This window comes from Myxocyprinus asiaticus, chromosome 3 (genome assembly GCF_019703515.2).
Source record: "Myxocyprinus asiaticus isolate MX2 ecotype Aquarium Trade chromosome 3, UBuf_Myxa_2, whole genome shotgun sequence".
Lineage (NCBI taxonomy): Eukaryota > Metazoa > Chordata > Actinopteri > Cypriniformes > Catostomidae > Myxocyprinus > Myxocyprinus asiaticus.
In genome coordinates this window covers 19,145,342-19,157,334 of record NC_059346.1, presented here as the reverse complement: position 1 = coordinate 19,157,334, position 11,993 = coordinate 19,145,342, and the positions used below count along the sequence as shown (strand labels likewise).

The following is an 11,993-nucleotide window of genomic DNA, read 5'->3' as shown; positions in this document are numbered from 1 at the left end:
GCAATCATTTCTATCCGTTCCTAAAAGAGCATAAACAGCTGAAGAAGGAAGCTTGCAACGTCATGTGATGACGTATCGTGTGTAACGTCAGAGGAAGTTATTCCAGTAAATTCGCGTTAACTATCAAGTTAAAATCTTAGAGGCTTTAACTGTTCGAACCTTACAAAACATAGCATTTTTTTAAACAAAGCTTCGACATTTACACACCAGCACGATGATGATGATGATGATGGACGAGGATCAGCCCAAGACATTGTAAGTACCGCTGTAGTTTTGTCGGCCGTTTAACGAAACCAAACTGGTGTTTAAACACGTTTGTTAAAGCGGCGCTAAGCTCGCACGCGCAACACGCCAAACCTAACATAATCAGGTCACAAATGTGAATCCTTTTATTGTCGTTATTGGGCTATTTTAAATTTAATATATGGGCGTGCATGCTTTCAGTCACTACTGCACAAACCGGCTAGACAAACACCAAACTGGGGCAGCGGAACCGAGCCTAGCTGAGATGGCGGCGATTAATAGTGTGTTTGCCTGAATCCTGTTTTAATTTATCCAGTTTTATCAACATGGATAGACTGGTCTGCCCATATTACGAGTACACTGCACGACAGGTTTTTGCTAGCACGCAGGTTCCGTTTGTAGCGCTGAGTTTCCGTTAACCAGAGTGCTAACTACTTCAAAACAGCGTTTAAATGTTGTTATATCCTCCACGGTGCCTTTATTAGATCTTCTGGTGTAAGAGTTCGAATCAGACAGACTGCACGTTTACAATGTCCGGTTACTCTTATAGAGGAGATCACGGGGTCATGTTAGCCGTTTGCTACCGTGCGCTGAAAACGTGGCAGAAACGAAACCCCGCGGAAAGCCCTTCTGGCGCTAGAGATGGAGGAAAAACGCAACGCAATAAGTGTATTTCTCAGTATCCTTTGCTCTCTTGTGGTTCTAGGTATGTCGGGAACCTCTCCAGGGACGTGACGGAGGCCCTCATCCTACAAGTGTTCTCCCAGATCGGCCCCTGCAAGAGCTGTAAAATGATCATTGATGTGAGTTTAAAAACCGATTTAAACCTCTAACAAACCGATATTAGAGTGAAGGAGATTAGTGTTTGCACATTTCTGTCTTTTGCAGACGGCTGGAAACGACCCATACTGCTTTGTGGAGTTCTACGAGAACAGACACGCTGCTGCAGCTCTGGCTGCCATGAACGGCAGAAAGATATTAGGAAAGGTAAGATATCAAATAAACCTATGAGAGTAGTTTGGGCAGGGTTTGAAACACAGCTACCGAAATAACACACCGAATATGTGTTAGCACAGTTAGTGTAGCCTGTTTCCAGGTAAGTAGCTTTGAACCTGTACTAAAATTATATATTTTTTTAATACAGCATTTTATCTCCTCAACCAATTATGATATACATATCCAGACAATCAAGCATTTACTTTTTATTATTGCCATTTTAATTAAGTTCACCCAAAAATGTGTATTGTCATTATTTTCTCACCCTTTTTCTTGCTTCTGTGGAACACACAAGGAGAGGGTCTGAAGTATGATGATGCAGCTTTTTCTTTTTTTTTTCTTTTCTTTTTTTTTCTCACAAAATGGAAGCATTTAGTGACCAGAGGCTGTCAAACTCCAAAGAGGACAAAACAACCACCACAGAAGTAGTTCATATGAGCTGTATGCTATATTAATTCTTCTGAACCCAGATTAAAACTTGTGTGAGAAATGGACAAAATTTAAGCTGCTTTTCACTGAAAATCCTGTCATCTGCCTTAGCTTTTAAATCTTATTTGTGCTTCTGTATACTTAAACTTGAAATGTCAGCTTTAAAGTCAGTGATATAACAAACAAGTCATGGATTACTATTGTGGTGCTTTTTTTGTCCTTTTGTAGCTTGACAGCCCCTGGTCACTTTATTGCTTTGTTAAATGGAAAATGAAATCATTACTTTCATTATTTTTTCATTATCAATATTTTTGTGTTGCATGTAAGAAAAAAAGATACTTTTAATCGCTGAAATAATAAATCATCCTAGAAATTGGAATGCCTAATTTCGCTTTTTCCAAATGTCACAAAGCACATGGGAATGTGGCACATCCTATGTTTGTTATTAAAGGGATAGTTCACCCAAAAATGAGAAATTCTCCCATTTACTCACCCTCATGCCATCCCAGATGTGTTTGACTTTATTTCTTCTGCTGAACACAAAGATTTCAAGCAGAATATTCCTGTTCTGTAGCTCCATACAGTGCAAGTGAATGGTGGCCAGAATTTTGAAGCTCCAAAAATCAAATGAAGGCAGCATAAAAGTAACCCATATTACTCCAGTGGTTAGATCTATGTCTTCAGAAGGTATATGGTGGGTGTGGGTGAGAAACAGATCAATATTAAAGTAATTTTTTACTATAAATCTCCACTTTCAATTTAGTAAAAATGGATTTAAATATTGATCTGTTTCTCATCTAAAATGATTGCATGGCTTCAGAAGACATATATTAAATGACTGAAGTGGGTGGTATGGATTACTTTTATGGTGCCTTTATATGCTTTTTTTAAGCTTCAGAGGTCTGACCACCGTTCACTTGCATTGTATGGACCTACAGAGCTGAGATATTCTTAATGTTTTTGTTCGTGTTCAGCAGTAGAAAGAAAGTCATACACATCTGGGATGGCATGGAGTAAATGATGAGAGAATTCAAATATGTGGGTGAACTATCCCTTTAAGTCATCTTTGGTACGGGTCATCCATTCAAAAAATGTTTTTTACCTCCTCATGTACCTCCACTCAACATCTAGCCTTGCTATCTTATCCACACCTTTACCAGGCCTTCAACTTCAGAAAAGCCTTGGCAAAAATATATTCAGTGCAAATATTTTATCCTCAACAGGTAATGAAGGACCATTTGAGGTGTAATACAAGTTGATAATGTCACTTTGTTCTAAGTCTCTTGCTATTTAGACTTTTTTTTTACTCTGTAGGAAATAATCTTGTTTTGTGCTCCTAGTCCCTTTTATTTTGAGTGATCGTCCAGGCTTTTGATTGGTCAAATTATTGCGATAGGAGGCTTACCATATAATGCGGCTTGGTAAAATGGAGGTGACTTGTTAGATTTGTGTGTTTAAGTTTCTCTGCCCTGTTTTCCCTTTCTCTCTCTGTCTCACTCATACAGGATATGAAAGTTAACTGGGCCTCAATGCCAAGCAGTCAGAAGAAAGATACCAGTAGTAAGTGACATCTTAGATTAAATGTATTCTATGGTATGACTGACTTGAGTGTCGTTCATTTATAAGGGCATGTGTGTTCAAACTGTAACAAATGGATTGTTTTACTTTTGCTCATGTCCATTTCCCTTCTCAAACTATTATTGTAGATCATTTCCATGTCTTTGTTGGTGACCTAAGCCCAGAAATCTCTACAGATGACGTCAGGGCAGCCTTTGCTCCTTTTGGGAAGATATCGTAAGGGACATATTGTGTCATTTGGAAATTATTTAAACATCATTGCTGCTGGACTGTTTTGTTAATGTAACGTTTGGAGTTTTACTGAGTTCATGTGTTCATATTTGGTGTAGGGACACCCGTGTGGTGAAGGACTTGGCCACAGGCAAATCAAAAGGATACGGTTTTATCTCCTTCATTAATAAATGGGTGAGAGTTTGCTAGAAAAAAATGTCAAGTGCCATGAAGTTTGTTTTTTGCACAGTAGGATAAATTTGGTTTAACTTATGTCATTGTCAATGGTAGGATGCAGAGGGTGCCATTCAGCAAATGAATGGCCAGTGGCTGGGAGGCAGACAGATCAGAACAAACTGGGCCACAAGGAAGCCGTCTGCTCCCAAATCAAACAATGAAGGTGAGTCTGTCTGATCAACTTGCCAAAATTGTTCTTAATTTCTGTTTCTGTTGTAATCTAACATCTTTGGCAGGTTTATGTCTTATTAATGATTCTTACAATTGTCATATCCTGCACTTGTTCAACTGGTTTAATCGTGTAGTTTCTTACACATCTTTAGTCATAGACAATAAAACAGAGATTCCCGTGAAAGTTTTTATGAGCTCGGAGCAAAGTAAAACTGCCTCAGTATTCAAACAAACCAAAACACCATTGAATGAACTAATCTTGGTTTGTGTCTGAAGAACCATTCTTTAATCCATGCATCATGTTTTTATGCATTATATTTTAACTAATGTTTTCTCCACCTTTTTCCCTGTGCAGCCAGTAACAAACACTTGTCCTATGAGGAGGTTCTGAACCAGTCGAGTCCCAGTAACTGCACTGTGTATTGTGGTGGAATTGCTTCTGGCCTTTCAGGTTTGTACAAATGTCTCATGATTTTAGTTTATATAGGATGGAATGGATAAATAAATGCTGTTATTTATATAAACATTAGTTAAGAACACATGGGATTTGAAAGAAGTATCTATTTTTTAGAACTGCACTACCAGTCAAAAGTTTGGACACGCCTACTCGCTCTACATTTTTGCACATTTTAGGATAACTAAGTCATAAACTATGAAATGACACAAGTATGTGAATTATGTAGTGACAAATGTTACTAATCAAAACTATCTTGTATTTTAGCTTCTTCAGAGTCGCCATCCTTTTCCTAGATTACAGCCCTACACAAGGTTTTTAAAAAAAACTAATGCTTTTTAAACAGAATTGAAGGAGTCCCAATGTATATTGGGCATTTGATGTCTACTTCTTTATACAGTTAAAAAAAAAAGTGGATTTCAGTTTTATAAAGAAATTCTTACGTAGGCTTAGTTTATATTTGCCTACTAAACAAATTTCAAGCATTGAAGCAGAAGCCTGTAGATCAAATAGCTTTTTAGAAACAAATTCAGTAAAGTGTGTCCAAGTGTGACTGGTGGAAGATATACAAATTGTAATTGTTTGAATGGCTTTTTCCTCATCTGCTATAGATCAGCTGATGAGACAGACATTCTCACCATTTGGGCAGATAATGGAGATCCGGGTTTTCCCAGAGAAAGGCTACTCATTTGTGAGGTATGTTATACCATTTGTCTATGACTTGCAACCATACTTGCACCTTAAACTGCTCATCTATGTTGTGGGCAAATGAAAATTTTGCATGTTGCTGCTTTGTTTCTCTTTACAGGTTTGACTCTCATGAGGGTGCTGCCCATGCTATAGTGTCCGTGAATGGGACCTGCATCGAGGGCCACACTGTAAAGTGCTACTGGGGCAAAGAAACAGCCGATATGAGATCCATGCAGCAAATGCAGTTGCCGCAGGTACCCCTAAATCTTGATCAACAACTCCCAGTATTAGGGCTGTCCACCAGAGCACGTGAGCGGAGCGGCGTGACACTCCGCTCGATAACCCGCTCTATGTGTGTGCGCTCCGCTCACGGCCCAAGCAGACACTCTGAAGTACCACTTACTGGTAAAAAAGCGTTCGTTCAAATCCCGCTCCAACATTAAATTTCTCTGTAGTATACTTGGTTTCAAGCACGTACACTGGGTAGCTACAGTGGCCCAAGAAACTGCCCCTTTGCCCACATGGGCTGAGGTGCCCCTCTGGGTAAAATATAGACTATAGGCTGACATTTATTAAATTATCAAATGATTAGTAATGTACACATCTGAAATTATGTGATTTGTGTTGTGTTATTGTATATAAAATTTCGCTGTTTATTTTGGACTGGTTTACAACTGCTGTTAGATAATTGGGTCTACCAGACCTTCGTTATCATTTGTAATCAGTCAAATATTTCTCTGTTAGCACATGTCATTGAACATCTTCAAATAATGCCTTAAAAAATTCCAGTTCTAAATTACCTTTATTTACTTTAAACAAGTGATAAAAAATATGTGCGTTGGCACGGAAACTCGCATACGTGCAAATTTGCGCTTTTCAATTTAAACTGGACCTGAGTGACACAACCAGCCCAGAAAAACAATCTTTTCAAATGTAAAGTTTGTTTGAGTTGTTTATGGTAATAATGAAAACATGGACTGGTACCAGGAAAAATATTGCAGGTAAAAGTGAAATTCATAATTGTTTTTCAGTTGCGCTGTCTCCACGGAATGATTATACTGTAGATTTGATACATTAATAGGTTTCTGATTTAATGCTTTCAGACTTTGGGTCTGTAAATTAAAAGAGCAATTTCTCATCCTAATTTTGTGTTCAGTTTTAAAGGGCGTATTAAGTTATCCAGAAAGAGCAGTAAATGTTTTTCTCTTTTTCAGTGTTGTTGCTTTATTAATATTCCCTACAATTTTATCAGAATGAGCTTTATTGCCAAGTATGCTTACACATCCAAGGAATTTGTCTTGGTGACAGGAGCTTCCAGTACACAATAATACAAAACACAACAACAAGACTTTTAAAAAAATATTTAAAAATTGAATAAAAAATAAATATTGAAAATTAAAGTATATATGGAATACACAAATATAATTATATATAAACATACACACACACACACACACACACACACACACACACACACACATACATACACACACATGTAGTGCAAATCTAAATACAAATTGCAATTTAAAAAGCCACAGGTGTGGGAAATTAACCTTTTAATTGCCATTTAAACCTGTGTGTGTGTGTGTCACCTTGTGTGTCTGTAGCAAGGCCAAACATTCAAGGGTATGTAAACTTTTGATCAGGGCCATTTGGGTGATTTCTGTTATCATTATGATTTAAAAAGGAGCCAAACAACTATGTGATAATAAATGGCTTCATTTGATCACTATCCTTAAATAAAAGACAGTTTTTTTGCATGATCAGTCATATTTTCAAAATCAATGCTAAAATTTCACAATTTCTGCCAAGGTATGCAAACTTTTGAGCACAACTGTATATACATATATTTGATGAAATCATGTTTAATGATCCTAAAACAAATACAATTTATTTAATTCACAAATTACACTGCCTTCGTTTACAAAAGGTTTTTTTCTAATATACAATTTTTTTTTCTCTGCGCATGAATGCAGCAAGCGACGTCGAAGATGTAATCTGCTGCCACTAATCTAGAATCTTTTAAAAAAACTTTTTTTTTTACGTTTCACTTATCGTTAAGGTGTTGATTTGGCTTTGGGAAACTGACCAACAGTTATGTGCCACTTTATCCCGAAGCAGAAATCGAAAGCAACAGGCGGTCGATTAAGTGAGAGAATTCCGCTATGAAATTCTCTATGCGAGAGCGTAAATCTTTACCAATCAAATGCTGTATAGAGGCATGAAAGCAGAATGCTCCGCCTGCAAATTAGGACACACTGATCTGCAAGATCATACATGTTTATTGGTTTTGATGCAGGGATTTTTTGTGTGTTCGCCGGGATTCAAGGAAAAATGCTTTGTCGATATACAGTATTATTAAGCTTACATATTCAATTGAGGGTGCTCTAATGTTTGCAACCCTGCAGAACCGAGCTCGCATTTAGCTGGCAGCTGCACTGACATGATGGAAAAACAACAAGATACATTACTTATCTATTAATTTATTATCGAATAGTAGTGTAGTCTACTAGCTCACATTTTGCTGCACTACCATCGCGTAGCACATCCTCGTGCTCTCTGGCAATGTGACACGTACGATTCCAAAAGGAATATTTGCTAATTGTCACGGTCTCTCCACAGTCCACACTCCCATTCGATTTCCTCATTCTTAGCTTTGATTTATACTTTGCATTTATTTAGGTTATAAGGTTTGCAACTTCCCTAAAACAATGTTAGAGCTCAATAACCTCAGGCCTATTTCTTATTTCGTAGATTCCCAAACCAGCATATCATGAAGCACATTCCTGGGTTGAGCGAGCGGCCTGAGCGAGCGGAGCGGAATCTTCAAAAAGGCGCTCTCCGCTCAGGTGAAATTATCACCGCTCCGCTCACATGCTGTGCTGTCCACAAGGCTCAGAAACTAAATTTGAATTTTTCACTGAAATATTACCAACATGGCCACAAGAGGGTGCAACAACTCAATCTAAATCAGCACCATATTATAGCTATTGTTTATTGCAAGAACGTGTATCTGTCTGTTCACCAAAGTGCGTAAAATGATAAAGTCAAAAGATTTGAGAATATGAATTGGCTAAATCTAAAGTTAAAAAGTAAAATGAGAGAAACGATTCAATGGACTGTTTTGTCAACTTGGTGTTGCACAGTAGCCTATACCAGTGCGAAAGTACTACCATGGACTCGAGCTTCATAATACCAGCAGTACCACAGTGTTTTTCATTAAATACAGTTGTTTGTACGTACCTAATGCTTATGCTGTGAGACACTAATAAAAACAAGCCTCAAGACAACCACCTAAGACCTCCACCTAAGGTGCCATTCACTCTGAATGCATACTTTTCAATGTAAGCATGGGCTAGATGGACGTCTTTGTTGCGCCATGTCTCGCAGTTTTTTCGGTGTCTTGTACAGGAGCAATGCTTAAAATATTTTTTTTTACAAAACTCAAACAATTTTTTTTTTTCTTGTTTCTTGCTCTAAAATATTTAATCGGCTAAACACTTCTATAAAAACATTATGTCCTTATTTAAGCACGAATGACTGGAAAAGTAATAGAAAAATCATGGAAATTCATTGGTCAGAATTCTGCTACTCAGGAACATGTTTCCTCTGCCCTCTTGTTTTAGCAGTTATGTCTGTAAGCTTGTTGTTTTACTGTTTCTATCTGTCCCATTCCTGTCTACAGCAGAATAAACCTACCTATCCTGCCCAGTCTTACGGACAGTGGGGCCAGTCATATGGCAACGGTCAACAAATGGGCCAGTATATGGCCAATGGCTGGCAGATGCCTTATGGAGTCTACGGGCAGGCCTGGAATCAGCAGGGATATAAATAAGTAGAAACATGGCTGTCTAATCTTTCAGTCCAATCATTAAACCCTGCTTCAGTGTGGCATCTGCCCAATGGGACTCACCATTACACCAATTCAGGGGTTGTTGAAAGGGCTGCATTCAGCCCTCTGTATATTATACTTAGACAAATAACCTGGAGGGAATCCTGTCTTTGTCTTTCTATTTTATTTTTAGGCCCCAGGACATATTTTTTTTGTCAATTTCTTTTTTTTAAAGTAATGCATTTCGGGGACTTTAATTGTTTAGTTTTGAAACAAATGGAATGTCTTTTCAATGTGTTCTGCAGGCTGAACTTAGCTCGCACCTCTGTGTAGAACGTATGAGGCCTAACAAACTGCTCTAAGTTTTCTTCCCCCCACCCCCACAAAATAATTTTATATTTTTGTTCTGTACAACTATGCTTACATTTATTTTTACAAGAAATGTTTCAAGAATTGAGACGGTGTGATTGTGCTAACAAAATATTTTATCTCATAAAATCTAGTGATAAAAGGTATTCTGCATATACACTGAGGATTCCTCTGTGGCCTTGACATATACTTGAGGTTTCAGGAACTTATTAAAATTATAGAGAATTTTGGATGCAATTACTAAAGCTTTTAATAAATTCTATTCACAGAGGTGCAGAAGACACATGCTTCCCTTTTTTCAATTTAAATGTTAGAATATTCATTTTGTAACATGGAATACTTAATTGTTAAGCTCAATTTTTAAAACTTTCTTTCATGTTTTTACAAAATCATGTTTGCTTAGCTCTGTTGGGGGTGTGGGGCACCGAGGCTAATCAAAGTTAAAGGCAGTGCTGTAGCATCTTTGTAAAGATTTTTGTAATTCTATGTAAAATGAGGTTGTGAATTATTTCTTTAAATCTTGTAAATTCAGGGTTTGTTGAACATCTGTAATGTAATGTTGCATGGACATTATGAGCTCTGTTCTTGTTACAATCTCTTGTAAACATAAAATCCAAGGTGTTAATTAGTTACTGAGATGAAATTTCAATGTGCCCTCTATCCATACTTTACCCTCAAGAGTCACTTGATTTTACAAGCCAAAGACTGATGAAAAAAGTTAGATCCTGCATGCTCCCACCTTGTTGTTTTGAAACAGTGATTGTAATGTCAGTGTTGGTTTAAGGTGGAAAGGGGAAGAAGCGTGAGATACTCCTGGATTTCACCCACATGCTCTCGAGTTGCTCGCATGCCTAAATTCCTTTCTCTCTTGGCCACTAAACAGTCATGATGCAAAATGACTGATCAAATCAAAAGCGATGAGCAACCGTCTTTATTCTTTATTTTTATTCTTGTCATGTAAATTTATCAACATTTGTTATTTAATGTCACTGCTTTTGTTCAGATTTTCTTTTTTTTGTAAAAAGTTTGAGAAGTTTACTGTCATTTTGAGACACCCCCGATTATATGCTTCCATCTAATGTTGGTACACTTACTGTATTCCATGTGTAAAGACACTTAATAATAACCCTTCAAAACAGTTACTAGTCTTGAGTGTTTTATGGGGGAAAAATATTCTTGAGTCAAGTTCTTTCCTCTCTTGCTGTAATGTGGTGGAATGAAATGGTTTATTAAAGCAGCAGTGAAACTTCAACACATGGAAAATATCATGGAGAGAATAGACAAACAAATGTGACTATAAATGTTCTTTTGTAGCAGTAATAATTGGTCATTTGTGATGTTTTGCGTTGAATTCTTGTTTGACAGCTTGGTAATACTGCAGCAAAGGTGGTTTAAAGATACATTACCTTGCATTGTAATCAAGATGGCAGTGCATCTGTACAGCATTTAGATGGCTACCAGATAGCTATACTTTTTTCCCAAAGACTACATGCTCATTTCACAAGTGTATCAGATAATTTGGCTTTATTTATACCAACACATTAAGTCATTAGGAGAATTCTATCGGTCTGCAATGCTTTTGTCACAAAACACAGTAGCATGTGCTGTCTCTGCCTCTAGCACAGCACAATAGGGCCATTTCAGATGTGTAGTAGTAAAAGTCTTACTTTGTTTGTCTGTGAGGCTCTAAAAAGGAGAGAACCAAGCAGAGGAACACATGTTGCTGGGTATCAAAGTGACCACAATGCCTCAAATCGCACAAGACTCAAAAGTTATGGTGGTTATCTTTTCGCCTATAGTTTGTCAAATGTTGATTTCTGAGGAATATTTTTGATCTAAAACTGTTTTTGTTTTGTTTTTTTCTCCCCAATTTGGAATGCCCAATTCCCAATGCACTCTAAGTCCTCGTGGTGGCGTAGTGACTCGCCTCAATCCGGGTGGCGAAGGACGAATCTCAGTTGCCTCTGCGTCTGAGACCGTCAATCCACACACAACTCGCCACACACCCCACCGAGAGTGAGAACCACATTATAGCGACCATGAGGAGGTTACCCCATCTGACTCTACCCTTCTTAGCAATCAGGCCAATTTGGTTGCATAGGAGATCTGGCTGGAGTCACTCAGCATGCCCTGGATTCAAACTCACGACTCCAGGGGTGGTAGTCAGCGTCTTTACTCGCTGAGCTACCCAGGCCCCCTAAAACAGTGGTTCTTAAACTATAGGGTGCACCCCCGAGAACAGGGGTCCTCAAAGTTCCAAGAGGTCCGGTCTCTATATTTCCTTCCCAGCATAGGTCCGGATAATATGTACAGTGGATATAAAAAGTCTACACCCCCCCGTTAAAACAGCAGGTTATTGTGATGTAAAAAATTGAAGAAATCATATCAGTTTTTGCACCTTTAATGTAAAAATTACAACCTTTGCAATGCCACAGAAAATCAAAGTGACACATTTAAGAGAAAGAAAAAAATATATATATAAAACTTAGGTTATTCTATTCTATATAAGTGTGCGCATTCCTGAACTAATATTTAGTTGAAGCACCCTTTGATTTTATTACAGCACTCAGTCTGTTTGAAGTCTATTAGCTTGGCACATCTTGACTTGGGAATATTTTCCCACTCTTCTTTGCAAAAATTTCCAGATCGGTCAAACTGCGAGGGCATCGCCTGTGTGGCCCTCTTCAGGTACCCCCACAGATTTTCTATAGGATTCAGGTCTGGGCTCTGGTTGGGCCATTCTGAAACATTAATCTTATTTTGCTGAAGCCATTCTTTTGTTGA

The 11,993-nt window shown here is 37.9% G+C and overlaps 1 protein-coding gene across 2 annotated transcripts; it reads left to right on the top strand.

Annotated features, from left to right (window-relative positions):
• The first annotated feature begins 33 nt into the window (after positions 1–33).
• LOC127417185 (cytotoxic granule associated RNA binding protein TIA1-like) lies at positions 34–10,347 on the top strand. 2 transcript variants are annotated; one of them, XM_051657012.1, is made up of 11 exons: positions 41–255; positions 950–1,046; positions 1,132–1,230; positions 3,174–3,228; positions 3,375–3,462; positions 3,576–3,651; positions 3,748–3,856; positions 4,220–4,315; positions 4,930–5,014; positions 5,127–5,262; positions 8,694–10,347. In XM_051657012.1, the coding sequence occupies exons 1-11, from the start codon at positions 215–217 to the stop codon at positions 8,841–8,843; spliced, it is 1,032 nt and encodes a 343-aa protein (XP_051512972.1). In that variant the 5' UTR covers positions 41–214; the 3' UTR covers positions 8,844–10,347. The 2 variants fall into 2 exon arrangements, with proteins under 2 accessions (XP_051512981.1, XP_051512972.1); XM_051657021.1 differs by lacking the exons at positions 4,930–5,014; positions 5,127–5,262; positions 8,694–10,347 and adding an exon at positions 4,586–4,630 and having other exon boundaries at positions 34–255.
• Positions 10,348–11,993: the final 1,646 nt, after the last annotated feature.